Source organism: Heterodontus francisci, chromosome 7 (assembly GCF_036365525.1).
Source record: "Heterodontus francisci isolate sHetFra1 chromosome 7, sHetFra1.hap1, whole genome shotgun sequence".
Taxonomy (NCBI): Eukaryota; Metazoa; Chordata; class Chondrichthyes; order Heterodontiformes; family Heterodontidae; genus Heterodontus; species Heterodontus francisci.
Window position 1 is genome coordinate 117,520,594 of NC_090377.1, and position 21,767 is coordinate 117,542,360.

The 21,767-nt window shown below is 42.8% G+C and overlaps 1 protein-coding gene across 1 annotated transcript; it reads left to right on the top strand.

Annotated features, from left to right (window-relative positions):
• The first annotated feature begins 9 nt into the window (after positions 1 to 9).
• Positions 10 to 21,594, top strand: pofut2 (protein O-fucosyltransferase 2). The gene is made up of 9 exons (XM_068035982.1): positions 10 to 203; positions 1,984 to 2,234; positions 5,809 to 5,953; positions 9,816 to 9,926; positions 13,472 to 13,538; positions 14,446 to 14,571; positions 15,078 to 15,258; positions 16,612 to 16,735; positions 18,964 to 21,594. Exons 1-9 carry the CDS (start codon positions 58 to 60, stop codon positions 19,115 to 19,117), a joined length of 1,305 nt encoding a protein of 434 aa, XP_067892083.1. The 5' UTR covers positions 10 to 57; the 3' UTR covers positions 19,118 to 21,594.
• The last annotated feature ends 173 nt before the right edge of the window (positions 21,595 to 21,767 follow it).

Genomic DNA, 21,767 nt, shown 5'->3' on the forward strand with positions numbered 1-21,767 from the left:
AGTGGGGGGACGGTGATTCGCGGCGCACCGCCCTCGCCCCCTGCCAGTTGTACGGTCATGGCGTTGCTGCCGCTTTCATTTTTCCGTCTCCTCTGTCTCCTGGTCCTGGGGCCGCCCGGCGGTGCCCAACAGCCCGGGGATGGGGGAGCCTTCAGCCCCGGACAAACCGGCGGTAACAGTGTCTCCGCGGCCCAACAGCGCAGGTAATGACCGGTGGAGCAATAATACTCCACAGGGTGCAGTAATAGTGGAGGGAAAGGGACAATATTACATCACAGAGGCAGTAATAATGGAGAGGCAGGGGCAATAATCACAGCGGCAGTAATGATGGAGGAGAAGGGGCAATATTATACCACAGAGGCAGTATTGATGGGGAGGATGGGGCAATAATACTCCATGGGGCAGTAAAAATAGAGAGAAGGTGTAATACTGCATGGGCAGTAATGATGGGGGAAGAGGGGCAATAATACTCCACTAGGGTAATGACAATGGAGAGAAGTGGGAAATAATACACCAAGGCAGAGTAATAATGGAGAGAATGAACAGTAATACTCCACAGAAGCAGTCATAAGGGAGAGGAAGGAGCAGTAATGATGGAGAGAAATGGGCAATAATACTCCACAGGGGCAGTAATGATGGGGTAAAGGGGAGATAATACTCCACAGGGGCAGTAGTAACTGAGAAAAGGGGCAGTAATGATGGAAAGGAAGGGGCAAGAATACTCATGGGCAATAATGATGGTGGGAAAGGAACAATAATACTCCACGGGGCAATAACAACGCAATTTGAGGCAATAATACTCCACAGGGGCAGTAATAATGGAGAGGAAGGAGCAATAATGCTCCAAAGGTACAGTAATAATGGAGAGGAAGGGGAAGTAATACCCCAGGGGGCAGTAATGATGGAGAGGAAAGAGAGGGGGCAATAATACACCACAGTGGCAGTAATAATGGAGAGGAATGGCAATAATACACCACAGTGGCAATAATGGAGAGAAGGAGCAATAATACGCCACAGCAGCATTAATAATGGAGAGAAGGGGAAATATATTTCACAGGGGCAGTAGTAATTGAGAAAAGGGGCAGTAATGATGGAGAGGAAGGGGCAAGAATACTCAGGGGCAATAATCCATAGGGGCAGTAATGATGGAGACAAGGGGCAATAACAATGCAGATGGAGGCAATAATACTCCACAGGGGCAGTAATGATGGGGTAAAGGGGAGATAATACTCCGCAAGTGCCTTAATGTTGGAGAGAAAGGTGCAATAATACTCCACAGGGGCAGTAATAATGAGGAGGCAGAAGCAATGATACTCCACATGGACAGTACTGATGGAGAGGAAGGGGCAATAATACTCCATAGGGGAAATAATGCTCCACAGGGGCAGTAATAATGGGGAGATGAGGCAATAATAGCACATGGGTCACTAATAAGATGATATGGGACACTGAATGCCAGGAGGGTTGTCATATAGACAACAGAATAGAGGTGGATTAAGCTGTAATGTATTAGAAGATAGAAATGTGCAGGCACTGCACATCAGTTTTTTTTTTCCATTATAAGGACCAATATCCACATGTCTAACTATAAAGGCCTGTGAAAACTTGTCACGCTATAGTTACAACCTCCTGCCATTGGAGGTGATGTTGTGCCACCACTAGCAGGAAGGTGAAATTAAGGATGAGAAACCGACAGTGGTACTGGTCTGTCATAAATGTGGGTGCAGGAATTTAGAATGGAAATATAAAAAGCAACAGAGTATATCTTTAAAAATGGGGAATGATTTATTGCTTCATACCTTGGTCCCATTCTCTTTCCCCCTCCTATTATCTCCTGTTCACTTCCAACCACTGCCCCCCCCTCCCCAACCAATATCCATGTAATAGAAAAATACAACCAATATCAGAGGTGCTCTGCAGAAGACTCTAATAAAAATGGACATAAAGTGCATCATGTCATGGAAATATTCTCTCTGTCTTTAGGTATTTATTATATGATGTGAATCCACCTGAGGGATTTAACCTTCGGCGTGATGTCTATCTCCGTATGGCATCCTTAATGAAGACACTGCTGAAGAGTGAAGACTGGGTGTTGGTCCTTCCTCCCTGGGGGCATCTTTACCACTGGCAGAGCAAAGGTCTTGAACAAGCTCACATTCCCTGGTCTGCATTCTTTGACGTGCCCAGCCTAAACAGGAACATCCCCGTCATTGAATATGAGCAGTTCATTGCAGGTACCTTTAACCTTAACCTGCTTAGGGAAATTGTGATTGCCAGCTAAGTATGGGGCAAATGTAAAAGATGAACAGGGAGCATAATATCACTTTAATAAGACCTTCCAAATTAATTTAGGGCTGTTCAATGTTTTATTTAATACATAATATCTTGAACTATAGTCAAAATAACAATACATTAAAACACCTTGATTGGGGAATATTAAAATTCTTGGCTAAACTGGAAGTGGTGCGAATGTGTAGTGGTTACAGTACTGGTCTAGCAACTGGAGATTGAGAGTTTAAATCCTATGACAGCATATTATAAAATGGAATTCAATAAATTGGCAAATTGTAGGCAGCAAAGGAAAAAAATAGATTTTTGTAAAACTCAGCTGCTTCATTCAAGTCTGTTAAGGAATGGAACCTGCCTCCCCTATGTATGTTCTGGCCTACACTCCAATCCCACACTGTTGTTGCTATTTGATGCCCTGTGATGTCACTCTGGCAAGAAAAATTACCTCCGGGGAACTAGGGGTGTGTTATAAATATAACCTTGCCAGAAAACAATCGTACACAGAGGGAGGCCAATCGACCCATCGTGCCTTTGAAAGAGCTACCCAATTAGTCCCTTTCCCCATAGACGTGAAAATGTCTTCCAATTTAAATATATATCCAATTCCCTTTTGAAAGTTCCTGCTTTATCCACCCTTTCAGACAGTACACTCCAAAGTATAACAGCTAGTGGACTAGTGTTTGAAATGAATGGTCTGTTTATTCTGAGTATGCTATCGAAAGGAAACTAGACAAGTACAGGAGAGGAAAGGGAATAGAAAGAGATGCTGAGAGGCTGAAGTGAGATAAATGGAATGGGAGGAGACTCTTGTGGAGTGTAAACACTAGCACAGACTAGTTGGTCTGTTTCTGTGGTCTGTATTTGTAATTCTGTTGTCAACAGTCTAGTCTAGCTGCCGAGAAAAATACATGAAGTCATCACTCTGGTACCAATGATTCGTGAGACAAGGCTCCAGTCTCCCAAACCCCCACCCCATAAAAAAAACATAATGCACGAAATGGAAAGCTCATTCAACCCATCAAACATCCTCTTCGCTACATTTTTTTTTTCAGCCCCTGTCATAAACTCTTCTCCCTGATTATGTCTTTCTATAAAGTCTCTTCCTTGGACTGAATTTTCCATACAAACCTTGGGTCCTGTTCGATCCCAAGCTGAGTTTCTACCCAATCACTTTTGAAATCCTTTGGCCACCTCCAAATTTGACTTCTCTTCAAGTCTCCCTCCTTCAGTGAACTCCAAAATTCACCTTCGTGTATCCTGTCCCGCACTCAACTCCCGTTTGCCTATCACTCACATCCTTGCTAACCTTCACAGGGTACCTGTCCCTCCTTCAGTGAACTCCAAAATTCACCTTCGTGTATCCTGTCCCGCACTCAACTCCCGTTTGCCTATCACTCACATCCTTGCTAACCTTCACAGGGTACCTGTCACCCAACATGTTGAATCAGAACTCCTCCTCATCTTCAAATCACCCTAAGCCACATCATACTCCATTGTAGCGTTCTCTCCCACACTTTGGTGGTCTGACACTGGGTTGCTGTTCATTTCTCCTTCCCTTTCCTGTACCATCAATGGAAGATTGTTTAATCACCGTCATCCCTGGTACCCTTTCCCCAAGCCCCTCCTCTTCGCATACACTCCACCGTTCCTGGACCCCATCTTTTCAATGAAGCTTTCAGACATCTCTCCCATGATGGTGCATCATCTGTTCCTTTTTAAAAAAGAAATCATCCTTCCGTAAAGCACCTTGGAATGTGTTCCTACCTTAAAGGTGTTAAGAAAGAGCAAGCAGTTATTGAAATAAGAATTGGGGCTAGTCTGGCACCTCACTAGACCACTACCTGTACTTTAGCTGATCCTAGGAGTAGTGAGAACCATAGAAAATGTATGCTACAGAAGGAGACTATTCAGCCCATTGTGTCTGTGCCAGCTATCCAGCGCGATCCCACTTTACACCTCTTGCTCCGTAGCCCTGTAGGCTATGGCACTTCAAGTGCATATCCAAGTGTTTTTTAAATGTGCTGAGGGTTTCTGCCCCTACCACACTTTCAGGCAGCGAATTCCAGACCTCCACCACCCTCTGGGTAAAAAAAAAAAGATTCCACAACTCCTTTCTAAACCTTCTACCAATTACTGTTATCACGCTCACGAGAAGTGCAGCGATGAAAATACAGAACCAAACTGAAGAGTTATTTTTCAAAAATTGACTTTTCCATTAAAAAAGTGGACAATGTGCTGCAAAATGACCATTGAAGGTCAGCTGACTTGGCCTGTATATTCAAACTGTCCTAACAGAGGCTAATATGAGAGATTTGTACCTTAAAAGGTAGCTCTGGAGCGAGAGAAAGAGATCACAAGACCATCACAGAAAGGAAGTCCAGCCAGTGGCTGTGGAAAGACCAGCCAAAACAGGAAAGGAGTCCTGCTGCAAATTCTACTCTTCAGCTTGGTGCAGCAGAGAACTGAAAGTGACCATTGCCTCCAGTCTGATGTTTTAACCACCAGAAGACTATAAACACCTAGGCCTGGAACTTTAAAAAGAAACTGTCTGCCAAGAAGATTCAACAGGTTGAATGTGAATCCCAAACACCTACCTCACTTCAAACCACTTACCCTTTTCCTCTCTATCTATCTATTCATGTGTGTGTATGTGAGTGTGTGAATGAGTGAATGAATGCATGTGTAGGTTCGGTTGCAACCATTTTGGGAATGAATATTGTTCAATCAATAGTTAATCTTCTGTTTTAAACCTACAAGAAAACCTGTCACTATCTGTTTATTTGACAAATAAAACACAAGGGGTTAAAACCCTAGTAACAAACACACTTGCTGTGGTCAATCGGGAGGTGAACAGTGGGAACAAGCCAAACCATCACCCACCTGGCCATAACACTGTAAATCTATGCCCTCTGGATATTGACCCCTCTGCTAATGGAAATAGGTCCTTCCCATTAACTCTATCTAGGCCCCTCATAATTTAGTACACCTCAATTAAATCTCGTGTCAGCCTTCTTTGTTGCAAAGAAAACAACCTCAACCTATCCAAAATTCTCAATTCATGGCAACTACAAAAAAAAATCCTTCTTTCAACACTGAGCGGAAGAGTTTTCAGAAAGCCCCTAGCCCACAGGTAGCAAGAGTACAACAATTGCTCATAGGTTTTACAGCTGCTGTTTCATTGGCTAATTGATTGCAATAAAATCAATCTTTAATTCCAGGACAGTGTGTTGTTTTGTATCATAGAATCATATAGCACAAAAGGAGGCCATTCAACCCATCATGTCTGTGCCAACTCTTTGAAACAGCTATGTGACGAGTTACATTTCCCTGCTCGTTCCCCAATCGCTTTGAAAATGTTTCCTTTTCAAGAACTTTTACTTCTGAAAGTTATGATTGAATCTGCTTCGACCACCCTTTCAGGTCATGCATTCTGTTTCAATGATGCAGTGTTGGTTTGGATTTGCACCCTTTACAAGCTGAATCTCTCTTTGCTAATCACTCTTTCTGTTGCTCACTCAGAGTCTGGTGGTCCATTCATTCAGCAAATCTATGTTCTGCAAGGATATGCAGAAGGTTGGACAGAAGGCCACTGGGAAGAAAAGGTGGATGAACGGCTTTGCATCGAGGATCTTGCCTACAGGAATGACAAACAGGGATTTTACAGGTATTTGGAAGGCTTGTTTGTGATTCATGTTGAAACCCAACATAATGTTCATTCTTCATTTCTCTTTTTGATATTAATCAAGGCAGGAGTGTACTGTTACATTGCAACCTTAGAGTCCATCTCATTTGTTAGGCAGGGCTTGTAGAAACATGCAGCACTGAAGAAGGCCATTCGGCCCATCATGTTGTGCTGGCTCTTTGAAAGAGCTATCCAATTAGTCCCACTCCTCTACTCTTTTCCCAGAGCCCAGCAATTTACTCCTCTTCAAGTATTTATCTAATTCCCTTTTGAAATATACAAAAAAAGGCAATCATTAAAATGGTGAAGGGGAAAAGATGCAGATTATATCCATTCAGTTACTTTTTGGAGGAGGAGCACGTTTCGTTGGCTCAGACCTGTCTTATTTCTTATGCTTTATTTTTAATATTCCTTTTCGAATTCTGGTAGCTGGACAACTGGGGATAACTTTCATTTGTTTTTTTTCCTTTGCTGTCATGTTAGCCTTGCTTAAAAATGGAAGCAACTTAACGGCTGTTGATTGCGAAGCCCGCATTGGTGACAAACACACTTAATTATTGAGCTAATTATGAGCAGTAGATTAAATTAATCAGTCACGATTGTCCCCATGTTGGAAGGCTGGCTCTTATTTATAATTTACTTCTCAAAAATAAATCAGATTCTTGTATGTTGAATATCCAGTATCACAGAATTATTAAGTGTACAGTATGGCTAATAAATAGTCCATAAACATAAATCTAAAAGGCAATACTTACAACCAGACAAAAGGATGGTTGGTTGGAGATCCAAACGTGTTATGTTCTGGCCTCTTATTATACAAACAACCAGTTTTTATACATTTCCCTTACACCTGTCACCTGACAATCCACACAATTCTGCATTACACAATTATATAAAAGTTAAAATATAACTCCAGAGAAGGAAAATAATTGATTCATTCCATACCAATATCATTAATTTTAATGAATTAGTTTTCCCCGAGACAGGTATAACTCCATTACTTTTTTATCTTATCGATAGTTTTGCTCTTGTTATATATAATTGCTGTTCCATGAAGTGAAGCTTTTAATTATAAGTCTGCCTATGACTCAGTATAATTTTGCACCAGTTTTCCTTTGCAGAAAGAACTTTTTTCTTGCACTTGTCATCAACTGATTAAACTTTTCTAAAATATATGAAGTAGTATGCACTGGCACAATTTTTGATTAGGTTGACTAAACTGACGGTTGCTTTAAGATCAGCCCAGTACTTCAAATTGACTTAACCTTCTCTGCATAACAGGCAGAGGCTAAAGGTTAATATCATTATGATAGAAAAATCAATAGCAGTGCAACATTAGCAGTCTTCAAGACAGTCCAATTAACCCTTACCTGACACTACCAGAAATCCTGTAAGCAAGGCTATTGCAGCTTGTCCTTGACCTGAAATCGGTGGAAGGTTAGAAGTTGTTTTTGGGAAAGCTGTCTGGTGCTTTTTTAACCCTACTGTGAGGGAGAGCTTAACTCAGTTGTTAAAGACACCTTCTTGACATCCCTTTGCTGTAGTTTGAGCAGAGTGCAAGTATAACAGTTTCCTGGATATAGGTTGTTTAGTGGATTCCTGCTTTTGGAGGCCATGAAATCCATACACAATATCTGGTTTTGCAATTCAGTGTATAAATTTTCCATCACAGTCACAGATCCAAGTTAAGTGATATTACAGAGAACATCATGAACTCGTTTTGGATCAGGGGCTGAAAATGTAAGTATCGTTTTGTAACCTAGTGAAATCTGCTGCACTCGCTTTTGTTCATTTTACTCAGTAAACCTGATTTGTAGTTTATAACCTCAGATGTACAGTCCATCAGTGTTATTTTACCAACTGTCTGAGATGGGAGAGCACAAAGCATCTTGCATTATTAACAACAGATGAAGCATTTAGTGTGTATCCCAGACATGCTCCCATGTAGATTGTTTCATGCATAAAGTCACTTTTCAGTTCATAGGAGTATAGACGTCCCAAAGCACTTTACAGCCATTAAAGTACTTTTGAAATTGTAATGTAGGAATTGTGACTGCCCATTTGCACACAGCAAGATCCCACAAATAGCAATGTGATAATGATCAGATAATCTGTTTTTAGTTATGTAGGTAGAGGGATAGATGTCAGCATGGACACCGAAAGAACTCCCCTGCTCATTCTTCAAAATAGTCAAAGGGGATCTCTTGCGTCCACCTGAGAGAGCAGACAGGGCCTCAGTTCAACATCTCGTGAAAGGTGGCACCTTGGACAGTGCAGCATTCCCTTAGTGCTCCACTGGGAGTGTCAGCCTGGATTTTTTTTTGATCAAGTCTCAGGAATGGGACTTGAACCCACAACCTTCTGACTCAGAGAGGAGAGGGCTACCACTGGGCCATGGCTGACCTAGGAACAAGAAGAAGTGTGTTAAGACTGTCTGGATCGTAACATACATCACTGAGGATTCAGCATCAAAATAAGTGTTTTCATCAACTATATACAGAACAGGAAGATCCTAGGTTTGGTCTCTCATCTGCACTGAGTTAACTGATTTCAGCTGGGGCAGTGGTAGTAAGATTACTTAAGAAAAGATATAATTGCATTGGAAACAGTTCAGAGAGGGTTCACGTGACTGAGATGAGAGGGTTATCGGGTTATCTTATGAGGAAAGGTTGGGCCTGTGTTCATTGGAGTTTAGAAGGATGAGAGGTGATCTTATTGAAACATACAAGATCCTGAGCGGACTTGACTGGGTGGATGTTGAAAGGATGTTGTCCCTTGTGGGAGAGACTAAAACTAGGGGGCACAGTTTAAAAATAATGATGAGGAGAAATTTTTTCTCTGAGGGTTATGAGTCTGTGGAACGCTCTTCCACGGAGAGTGGTGGAGCGAGGGTCATTGAATGTTTTTAAGGCAGAGATCAGATTCTTGACAAACAAGGGAGTCAAAGAGTATCGGGGGTAGGCAGGAAAGTGGAGTTGTGTCCACAAACAGATCAACCATGATCTTATAGAATGGCGGAGCAGGCTCAAGGGGCCAAATAGCCTACTGCTGATTCGAGTTCGTATACTTGTATTAAGGAAGGGATAAATAAACCAAGGTTCCCATTCTTGCAGCATTTCCTAAATGAAAACACACATTTTTAGATGAAGGGCAAAGACAGTATTGGGTTCAGTGGTAGGAATATCACCTGAGTCCAAAGGTCGAAGGTTGAGGTCCTACTCCAGGGATCGGAGTATAAAACTCCAGGCTGACACTACATTCGAAAAAACTATAGGGAATCCAGAAGAACGATGACTACAGTTACATTGATAAAATGGGAGAAAAATAAGAAATCGAGACAGATGAAGGTTTGAGGCTAAAAGCGAGATGATTGTCTCATGGCGAATCTTTTCCTGTGCATGCCCAGATATCAGAAGCACTGTCTTTCAGATGAGACATTAAACCAAGCCGCTGTCTGCCCTCAGCTGGATGTGGAAGATCCCATGGTACTATTTTGATGAAGAGCAGAGGAGTTCTCCCCGGTGCCCTGGCCAATATTTATCCCTCAACTCACATGCTGTTTGTGGGATCTTGTTGTGTGCAAATTGGCTGTCATGATTCCTATATTACAACAGTGACTATACTTCATTAGTACTTCATTGGCTGTAGAGTGCTTTATGGTGTTGTGAAAGGCGCTACAGAAATGCAAGCTTTTCTTTCTCCGATGTATAATGCACATATAGTCACTCCAAATCGACCTATGCTGACACAAGGGTCAGCAGCTATGAAACCAGCGGAAGTAGAGGAGTTTGTGACATTAAATTGTGCCACTAACCTCGTTATGTATTTGTTTCTTTTGTGATAGGGGTTGGTTTTGGGGTTACGAGGAGACGAGAGGCCTCAGTGTTGCCTGTGTGTCTGTGCAAGGCTCAGCTTCCATCATGGTGCCAGTTCTTCTGAAAAACACCTCAGCACAGTGAGTGAGTGACCAAAACTGAGGGACTGCAAAGTATATTTATTTCTACATTTTTTAGGTGACATTTTAATTTTTTTTTTTAAATCCTCAATGCTTATTTCGTACTGGTACAAGGGAACTCTTAAATAGTGGAAGAAGTCAGTGTCCATCTGACCACATTGAAGGGACACTTGAGCATTGGTTAAGTACCAAGGAATGTGTGAGTGTTTAGCGCTGTCTCAGTTCTCTGCTTCTTCCAGTAAAAGTCTTGCTCCTTTTTATAACTTTCTGTAGTATATGGGGATCTGGTAAAGAAAGAAGAAATTTCTACAACACCTTTCACAAGCTCAATGTCCCAAAGTACTTTACAGCCAGCTAAGTACTTTGAAAAAAAAAAAAAAAGTACTTTGAAGTACATTTAGTGCTGTAATGTAGGAAATGTGGCAGCTCAGATGAGCACAGCAAGATCCCCCAGCAGCAATGAGATAATGGGAATTAATATGGGTGGAAAGATGACTGGGGCAGCCATTGAACAATCCAAAAGGAGGATCTCAAAGGCAGACAAAGGAATTGGGCCGAGGAGGGGCTGGGCAGTCACTATGCATACAGATACCCCATAGTAGTAATTCTGGTGACAGTTTTTTCTAAAGTCAACAAGGAAAGCCCTGGGGAGAGGGGCTCTTGTTGAGGAACATACATGCAATATTTTGTATTTTGTGCCACTTCAGTTCCTTCATAAAGGTATATTTGTAAGTTCTAAGGGAACATCCCCATGCCCAAATCCATCTGTATTGTCAGACAAAACTAGAAAACACAAGTAGAGCACCTCTTACATATACCATCAATCTCAGGTCTTTGATTTTGAAAAGGTTTTAAATGTGCTGATCAAAAACTGATGTGGCAGTACCCCCAAAACAGACAGTACTTCTGCTCCCCAGAAGGAAACACCTCCAGCAACCGTAATGGTTGTGCAGTCTAGAAACTATCTGCTCACCTTCACAGCTCCCTAAAGGTGTTGTAAGTGTAGAATGGGATAACTGAAGAGGGAGGATATTGTAACTTAATCTTGTATTTTCCTGCAGTGGAATCAGGATTTTGTTGGGAAATGTGGGAATTTTCCTCTAATGAGCAGAGGATGTGAGGTGTGATGGCCTCTATCAAAGTCACAAATGACATCCTTTTATGTGCAGCATAGACCTGTTTCGATGATGTAGATTCTATGTAACCCAATGTGATTGTGACTGACGTGCACTATCCCTCTTCGTCCTTCTCAAACTATTTGCAGCCTTTGACATAGATGACCACACCATCTTCATCCAACATCCTTTCTCCATTGTCCAGCTGGGTAGGATTACACTCGTCTGGAATTCCAGCATCTCCTCCATTGCTAAATCTGCCACCAGGGAACATGGTTTCCTCTTCCTGTTGCAACACTCCCCACCAACATTTAATTCATTATAAAGCACTCCCTTCACAAGAATATTGAATACTGGTCCAATAGCTGGGCTCGGCTCAGAAGCTTGTCATTTGAGACAATCCTCTCACTTTTTGCCTCAGACCTCCAACCGTTTCAATTTCCTACTTTCCTTCTATTTTATCAATGTTACTGTTATGACCAGGTGAGAAAAGGGTCTAGGGTTCTCTCTCAGCCTTTTCTTGGTTTGACCGTAACAGGGTTTAATTTTTAAAACACCGTGTTTTTAGCTTCCCCTCAGTGAATCCTTGTTCACTGCTCTCCAATTGTAATGGCAAAGAAATCACCAGACAGGTTTTCTTAGATTTAAACAAGAACGGTATAAGTTTATTAACCTTAAAACTCTAATTCGGTTAAAACGACACGATGCGACCACGCTAGCATGCATACGCGATAAACACACAAGCAGATAGAGATAGAAAAGGAGAAAGAATCAAGGGGAAAGGTTTGAAGCAATAGCTGGAGTTCATTTACTGTCTTTTGAGCTTGATGTAAAGTCTTTGATTGCAGTTCGATCTTGCTGTCTCATTGGGGCCCAGTACACACTTTGAAACTTGTTTCGATGGTTTTCTGTCATCTTAAAATCCAGTTGTAGTTTCTTCTTTTCGTGTGTGCGAGAGAGGGAGAGGGAGATGCAGTCTGACCTCAAAACTGTTCTGTGAACACAATTCAAACCATACCTGGGCCAGCAGGTACTGACTTTTTTTTTAAAACAACCTGCCTGGCGAGGTTTTGTGGATTCTTTCAATCTGAGTAGACATCCTCAGCAGGAGGTGGGAATGCTGGCTTTCACACAGTCAATGTCTTGTGATCAAAATCCATTTGGTTAATTGAATCAGTGAGCAGTTCCATTGTGTTCTCCAGGCAACCGTCTCTTAGAATGCAAATGTTTCCAGCCACTGTCCTTGTAGAATGCAGGTGCAGCCATGTTTTCAGTCCAGTACGAGTTTAAAATTTATGTTCCGTATGTTAATTAATATGCCTCATTCTTGGCAGGTGTGGTTTTCATCACATTACTGTAGTCATTGTTCTTCTGAATTCCCTATGGTTCTTTTGAATGGACTGTTTCACACAGTTCCTTCTCCACTGTGCTGAAATTAGAGCTCCTCATGCAATCTCTCACTGTCGCTCAATCTTTGGTCCTCAAAAGTGGAGATCTTGACCTTCCCTCAATATTTTCTTCTACAGACATCAGTTTGGAGGTCACCTATTATTGATCATTTCCTGATCTAACTGGTCTCCCTTGCTCTCATCAACCTTGGTGGTATCCTGCACTCGGAGCCAAGGCCCTTCACTTTCGTTTCTCAGTTTATATAAAAAGAAAATTGCCACAGAGATACGGGATACAGGTTTTGGCCACCAATTATCCCCGAGAAGTGACTTCCCAATCTCAAGTCATTGCCATTAATGGGTAATGTCTTACAGAGCCCATGTCAAGCATGGGGAGAAATCTGTGGGACAGTCACTTTTAGGCTGTAAAAATCAGTGTTAGCTGATGCTCAGTTGGTAGCAGACTTGCCTCAGAGTTAGAAAGCCATGGGTTCAAGTCCTACTCCAGAGACTTAAGCATAAAATCTAGGCTGACACTCCCAGTGCAGTACTAAGGGAGTGCTACACTGTTGGAGGTGCTGCCCTTCATATGAGACATTAAAGCGAGGCCCCATCTGCCCTCTAGAGTGGACGTAAAAGATCCCGCGGCACCATTCGAAGAACAGCAGGGGAGTTCTTTTCCGTGTCCTGATTAATATTTATTCTTCACCTGATACCTAAAAGCGGATGAACTGGTCATTTATTTCATTGCTGTTTGTGGGACCTTGCTGTGTGAAAATCAGCTGCCACCATTCTTGCATCACAATGTTGACTACAATTCAAAGTACTTCATTAGCTGTAAAACAACTTGGGATGTCCTGAGGTGGTGAGAGGCGCAATATAAATGCAAATTCATTCTTTAAATGTCGCATTGGATTTGGCCTCTGCTATATATGGTGCAGGGTGACCTGGAAGGGGCTGGAAATCCAAAATGGGTCATTTAAGCATTTATGTGTATTTCATGTTACAAGGATTCCTGACCAGATTTTTGATTATATTCTAGGTCTGTAATGTTAGACAGAGCAGAAAACCTTCTTCATGACCATTACGCAGGCAAAAGTTACTGGGATGTGAGTATTGTATTGCAGTAGATACAATGTGGGGATTCAACTTCTACAATCAAAAAAAGAAACTTTTTTGACAATCATAGAAGAGAAACCCTCCTCCTCCACCTACCTTTTACCTCACCAATCACTTAACTCTCCCTAAGTTATACAGAAACTATATAATTCAAACACACCATCGCTATAACAACCTCCTCCAGCCTTACAAACCTCCGAAATCTCTGCATTTCTCCAATTTTGACCTCTTGCACACCCCCGATTTCCTTTGTTGGCTGCTGTGCCTTCAGCCAACACGCCCTAAGTTCTGGAATCCCTCCCTAAAACTCTCTTCACTTTTAAGATGCTCCTTGAAATCTCCCTCCACCTGTCCTAATAGCTCCTCATGCGCCTTGATGTCAAATTTTGTTTGATAACACTCCTGTGCAGTGCCCTGGGATGTTTTACGATGTTACAGGCACTATATAAATGCAAGATGTTGGTGCTGCTTCTATATGGTTTCCTCAGGTCTGTGCTCCATGATTCATCCTTCTGCCGATCCCTGGTACATTTTCAGATTACATCTCAAATCTATCAGTATTTTATTCTCACTGGACTCCACATTATTTTGTTGTGTTTTGTTTCCACTTCTATGCTTCGAAGTCGAGCAGCAACTGTAGTTTAACGCGCTTTATCTTTTAAACTTGTAATAAGTGCATCCATCATCTGTTTGGCTGGCCAGTCAATTATGCTACCCAACCCCCATTATCAGATTGCTGTTTGTGGGATCTTCCTGTACATGCTTTGGTTGCCGAGTTTGCTAAATTACAACAGTGACCACACTTCAAAAGTATTTAGTTGGCTGATTTGGGACATCCTGAAATTGTGAAAGGTGCTGTATAAATACAAGTTAGTTCTTTTCTCCTGCCCCTCGCAGGCTCGGAGAAGCATGGTGTTTGCCAAACATTTACGTATGGTCGGGGATGAATTCAGGACAAAGTACCTAAACTCTACAGATGAACTGGACAAGACTGCTTACAATGAGGATTGGACAAGGATGAAGGTGAGCTGTGACCAAAGTGCAGATGAAAGCTGCAGCAGCAAACTGCCTTGCTTGGGTTCAGAATGTATAACTGGGTATACAATGGGCTTGAACACTATCCTTTCACCTCTGGGATCAATGGATGAAAATGGCACTATTTGAAGAAGTTCTTCCTGGTGTCCTGGCCAATATTTATCTCTCACCCCCCCCCCCCAACACCTAAAAACAGATTATCCAGTCATTTATCTCATTCCTGTTTGTGGAAGCTTGCTGTGTGCCAATTGGCTGCTGCATTTCCTACATTACAACAGTGGCTACACTTTAACAAGTACTTCATTGGCTGTAAAGTGCTTTGGGACATCGTGAAAGACAGTGTATAAATACAAGTCTTTTTTCAGGGCTGTGTGATTATGAACCAGAGAAAACGACCTTATGGTCCATGTATCTACTGTCCTGCATTCTGTTATGAGCACTGGGATATGCACAACCATATCTAACCTTGAGCTTTTTAATCCCTTCTGTTTTAGGTGAAGTTGGGCACTGCCAGAGGTGGTCCGTACTTGGGCGTGCACCTGAGGAGAAAGGACTTTATCTGGGGCCACAGGAAGGATGTCCCCAGCATTAAGGGAACAGTCAAGAAGATTCACAGCCTCATGAAAGAGCTGAAATTGGACAAAGTGTTTGTGGCTACAGATGCTGCTGAGGACGGTAAAATCCCAGTGTGTTCTAGTTACCACCCATCAGGCATTTCCTGATCAAAGAACTCCGTGCGCTCCTCCTCCAGGCTGCAGGTGCTGAGCACCAACCGTGACATTGCCACGGTTAAGGAGACTCCATCTTTCCTCACCACGTTTCCTTGTGCTCATTTTGTGTATGCTTCTCATTTTTTGTTTTAAATTCACCCAGCACATTAGAGCACTTGCCCATTAGTTTACACAGTGATGGGATATAAATTTAATCCAGTCCTGTGCCAAATTGCCAATTCAACTTCATGCCCTTCAGGGAGGAAAGAGATTTTAAAAAACAAAACAGCTGGGTTGATGTTTTACTTGGGGACAGTAGGAGACCATTCAGCCCCTTGGGCCTGTTCTGCCATTCAACTAGATCATGGCTGATCTGTACCTGAACTCCATTTACCCGCCCTGGTTTTGTATCCCTTAATTTCCTAACTCAAAAAAATCCATCCATCTCAGTGTTGAAATTTTCAAATTGACCTAGCCCAGTGCTTCCTGACATCACCTCTGAGCAGCCTAGCTCTAATTTTAAGGGTGTGTCCCCTTGTTCTGAACTCACCCAATAGAGGAAATAGTTTCTATCTACCCTATCAAATCCTTTAATTATCTTAAACCCCTCAATTAGATCACCCATAATCTTCTATACTCAAGGGAATACAAGCCCAGTCTGTGCAACCGGTCCTCATAATTTAACACTTTTAGCCCCGATATCATTCGGATGAATCTGCACTGCACCCCCTCCAGGACCAATATATTCTGCTGAGCTGCAGTGCCCAGAACCTAACTTCAGATGTGGTCTGACCAGAGCTTTATAAACCTGTCTGAGAGCCTCCTCGTAATCGCCCTTCAAGATAAGGGTGAACATTCCATTAGCCTTTTTAATATTTTATTTTGTACCCATCCTCTAGCTTTTAGTGTTTTCTGTACCTGGACCCCTAAATCTCCTTTTAAAAAAAAAAGCAGCTGGGCTGATGTTTTACACCTCTTGCTGCCATTTCAGAGCAGCAGTGGTGAAGATCAAGGTGAGGAGCAGATGCCAATGGTCAAAGGGAGTGTTTGTTGTTTCTGCGCTAGGCCAAGGTTTGAGAGAATTGAAGCTGAAACTCCCATTTATGACTCCTGTAAGATTTTCTTAACAAGGGGGCAACCAGCTCAAAATTCATTAATTGGGGTGCAGATCAAGTTTGCAAGTTGCACAGTCCTTGTAAAAACGAAGGCAGCTCAAAATGTAAAGAAATTAATATTGCCCAATGAAAAGGGGAAGTGAATAAGAAGTGAAAGTGTACATTCTGTTTCTCCCATTCTGTTAAAATTGTTATTCTTTTAGAGCTGAAGCAGCTGAAGAACCTTCTCTCGAATATGCTTCGATTTGAACCGACCCGAGAGGAACTACAGCTATACAGAGATGGGGGCGTGGCAATCATTGACCAGTGGATCTGTGCTCATGCCAGGTAGAAGCAAGGGGTTGGGGCGCTAGCTACCCAACTGGAAGCTGCTAATTCAGCACAAGTCAGGACTCTGCCTGGCTCAATATCAAATCAGCCTTCAGGAAAGCTCTGATGACTAAAGAAAGAAAGAACTTCATGTAAACAGGGCATTTGACATCCTCTGGACTTGGAAAAAATTGGCTTCACAACCAATGAAGTACATTTCAAGTGCAGTCACTGGTGTAATGTCGGAAAAACACGGCAGCCAATTTTCACACAGTAAGCTCCTACAAACAGCAATGGGTTAAATGAGCAGATAATCTGTTTCAGCGATATTGGTTGTGAGATAAATATTTGCCAGGACACTGGATAGAATGTCCCTGTTCTTCAAATAAGATCCTTTACTTCTAAGGGAGAGGGGAGATGAGACCTCAGGTTAATGCCTCATCCGAAAGACGCACCTTCGACAGTGCAGCACTCCCTCAGTACTGTGCTGGGAGTGTCAGCCTGAATTATGTGCTTAAGTCTCTGGAATGCAAGTTCAACCCACAATCTTCTGACTCAGAGGAAGGGTGTCTACCCATTGAACCACAGCTGGAGTTTTCTGCAGTAATTTTATTGGGATCCTGAATAAACTATATTGATGCTTAAGTATTTTAGTGGAGTTCTCCTAGTATAATTACACAAGAGAATGGCACACTCACTACATCTTGATCTCTACCATTGGGAAAGAAGCATTTCTATGAGTATTTCATTATTTCACGGAAACCCCAATCCGTATACAGGGTGAATATGGGAAGCTACCTGCCCATTTGGCTTGATTATAGAGGGTTTTTGTAGTGTAGGTGGGGAAAGAGAGAGAACAATCCCAAAATACTGCAGTAAGATGCAGAGGACCCTACAAAAAAGAAAACTACACGAAGTGGCTTCAAAAATCTTGCAGTGGCAGCCCTTCCGCAGGAAGCCCTGCCAGAATAATATCCCACTGACTATATCCTAGAGGCTGCTTGGCCTGTGACAATTCTGGTGGGTAGACCGGAGCTAAGCCCTGGGACTCTATGGGCTGAATCTTACACACACACCACCCCCCCCCCCCCCGGCAAAGAGCGGGATGGTGGGGAGGGGGGCGTAAGATTGAGCCTTGGGAGGCCCTTCCTGACCCGCTGCCACTTTACACAGGGCAGCGGTGGCGAGAAACGGCCCACCCGCACCAGGCCAGTCAAGGCCTTTAAGTGACCACTTAAGGGCCCTCACCTGCCGCCACGTGGAATTTACGCCTGGCAAGCAGGCATCCTAGACCCTGATGGCCTGGGGGGGGGGGGGCGCGGGTGGAGGAGTCCTCCTGATCAGGCACCAGTTGCCCCAACTGTCCCCAACACCCATTACACCCCCCGACCCCCAGTCAACCACCTTTGCCTCGCCAGAGCCCAACCAATCATCCCTGGCGATGCAACAAAAACTTATCTTAGATCTGGGGCTCCCTGACATTATCTTCTGTAGGCTGGACTGCAGTCCCAGCAGTGGCCACCGCTCCTGGTAGTGCTGCTGGGACAGAGAGCTGCCGGCCCACTGATTGGCCAATAGCTCTATTAGGCGGGACTTCATACCTCAAGTGGGTGGAAGTCCCGCCTCAGACCAATTAAAGCCTGGAGACCCGCAAAATACGGGTCAGATCCCCAGGCCAGGCGGAAGCGGGTTCGTCACCGACTTTTAAGTCGGTGGACATCTCCCATCTGCCTAGGGTAAAATCTCGGTATATATATCAGCTGAGAGATTTGTGTATTTCAGGGCCCCAGAACCAGAGACCAAGAAAAAGAATGTGCTGGAAATAAGGGAGAAGAATGAGCAAACAAACTTAAGTTAGAGATCCTAGGACAGAGCAGTGAGGGGGAACCGAAGTAAAAGAAAGTCCTTTCATTACAGTTCTATATCATTATAAAGTACTCACTATAGATTCTTACAACACAGAAGGTGGTCATTCAGCCCATCATGCCTGTGGTGGGTCTTTGAAAGAGCTATCCATTTAGTCCCATAGCTTGCAAATTTTTTCTTCTACACAAGTTCCTTTTGAAAGTTACTGTTGAATCTGCTTCCACTGTCCTTCCAGGCAATGAATTCCACACCACAATTACTCGCCATTAAAGCAAACTTCTCCTTATCTGCTCTCTTTCTTTTCTCAGTTATTTTAAAATCTCCGTGCTCTGGTTTGGTAAGTATAGTGCCACATAATTAATCTTCTGCTTTTTTTGCAGATACTTCATAGGAACATCAGTATCGACATTTTCGTTCCGTATCCACGAGGAGCGGGAGATTCTTGGTTTCGAACCCAAAACCACTTACAACAGGTTCTGTGGTGATGAAGAGAAAGAATGCGAACAGCCAACACATTGGAAGATAGTGTACTGAATGGGACAGGCGTGTGGTGTCGCGGGAATACATCCGCAGTGAAGTGATTGCAGTTATCCAGACACAACTTTGGATGGGCATCAGAGAGACGAGCTCACTCTTTACAGAAGGCCTTATCTTCATTTCAACCACTACTTTAAATGAATATTTTCCCAAGCTCCTCTTTGTCCCCGTCATACTCCATCATCTTCATGCAGCTCTCTGGTGCCAAGGAAGCAAGTGTGTGAAAGGCTTATGCTAGGCAAATGAGGTCGTCTTCCCTCAGCAGTTCCTACTGAGCGTGTGGACGGACAAACAGTGCACCATTTCTCAAAGTAGCATGACGTTTCCCTTCATGCTTCCATTAGAAACTGGAGGTGGAGTTGTGAAATTAATGTCCCATTAATGGGGTAAGTAAGACTAGGAGCTAGAGGAAATCCAACATAGATGTAGAAGCAGCTTGATGTCATCTCTCTTGGGCTCCTGGTGTAAAGACTGCTCCCGAGAGTGATTATACAAACAGTAGACATTACTGTCAGGATACGCAGTCCTCTGCCAGTTCCATATCCTTTCTATGACAAAACTTAGTCCCAAAAGGGATTGTTAAGTTGAAAGTCTTCAGTGTTGGTAAATTCAGTTACAACCTGTAGGCTGTAAAGATACAAAGGACATATTTTACAAATGTCAGCCTACTCTCTACAGTATTAGGATCACATACTACCTGCTGAGTGCAGTTACCGATTTAATTTGGTTGGCAATGCCTACAGTGACCAATGAAACTGACTCCCCAAGTGCCTGCTGTGGGTTTACCAGAGCCTGCCAATCTTTTGTGCCAAATAATTTAAAGACTTTGAGGTTTGTTTACCATATCCAGTCCAGATGGATGTCATTCATTGAGTTAAACACCAATGCCCAAGCATTAGATTACATTCTCTTGAGCCAAAGGTCATTACAATTCTCATTGCTCAATTTTGCAGTGTTTGTGATTCACAGACGTTGGAGTTGAGAATTATTTCCAAACAAATCCAGTTCCCCTTTAACCCAGGTATGACCAATGAAGATAATATTCTGAATTAAGAGGGTGAAGACTGACTGATCCAGCAGGCAGAGGGAAGGTGGCCTTGAAACAGTTGCACTAAAGCAATACAAACACCTGCCCACCCTGGCCTAGACCATCTCCCAGAAACAACAGCAGCAGTGGACTGTGCAGTCTACTTAACAGGAACTGCCTGGCCTGTAAAATTGTCCAACACTAAGTACTTTATACTTCCATTGTATAAATCATAGGATATTATGTACCACTCTGTATTGCAGAATATAATATTTACAGTGCTTTATTAATTTGAGTTTTATTTTATACTCATTTGTAGCAAACCACCTTTTGCTTTTCCTGGCCAGCCTCGAGATATTTGTGGTTGCATTTAACGAAAAGCAACCTGTAGACAGGTGTGTTTTATAAGAAAAATAAAAATGCCACTGAAATGCAGTCCCTAGAATATCTCCAGACAATCAGAACGGATGAAAGGTCATCGACCTGAATCGTTAACTGTTTCTCTACTGATGCTGCCTGACCTGCCAAGTATTTACATCACTTTCTGTTTTTATTTGATTTCCAGCATCCGTGGTATTTTGTTTTTGTATTGGTTATAGATGAGACTGTTCGCCTTTTCTAATGTTTTCTTCTAAGTTATAACATCTCCATATGGAGCGTTAATGAATCTCCTTCTGTCTCTTATTTCCATTCTTGCTCAGTTGTTACTCCTGGTCCCATCTCTTATTTTGGAACTCGCAGTAGAGCTCACCATCAATGGTCACAGTGAGAACTATAGCTCCTGAGAAACAATTCCAGTCCATTTTCATGTAGGTCCAAAAGCACAAAGGTTCTCTGTACATTTTGTAATGCACAGGCAGAGCACTATGCTATTCTGATCCTTGATCCAATATGAATCACCAACTATTTATAAAGCAGGTTGTACATTAATTCTTCTAAAATAAAACTCTAAAATACCAGATAATGCCAAAGTTCACAGTTCAGTTCTTTTCCCCACTATAACTGGGACAAGGGCAGTGAAAAAGCCAGCAGAATTTTAAGTGAACTCATCAGGAAACCTTAGCCCAACTAACAAACCTCAACTTCACAATTCTCCAAGGATGATATCTGCCTAGTAATAGAATATTGCCACCATGTGTATAAAACTCCTTGGTTTAGTCCAGCCTCCATACACATAAGTAAACTTGGTGAAGTTGTAATTATTAGGAAAGGCTGAATAGGTTGGGGCTCTCTTTAGAAAACAGAAGGCTGAGAGGTGATCGAATACAGGTATTTAAAGTTATGAATGGATTTAATCAGGTATAGAGAAGATGTGCTGAATTTTACCAGCCCCTCGGCGGGGGGGGGGGGGGCCCGTCTCAACCCCCAACGTCGAGAATGGCCCGTCACACATTACTGTCGGTGCCTTCATCTAAATATTTAAATGAATAATAAGATGCAAATTAACCTACCTGCAGACGGCAGCCGTCCCACGCCGACTTTATGGCCGCCGAGTGCAGCTTGTGTGCCTTTGGAACCTCGTACGGAGTTCTGAGGCAAGAAACTGGTTGGGAGGGGGGGGAAGGACTAAAATTATCAGGGTTGGGGGGCGGGGAGGGGGGGGAAGTGGCAAAAACGAAC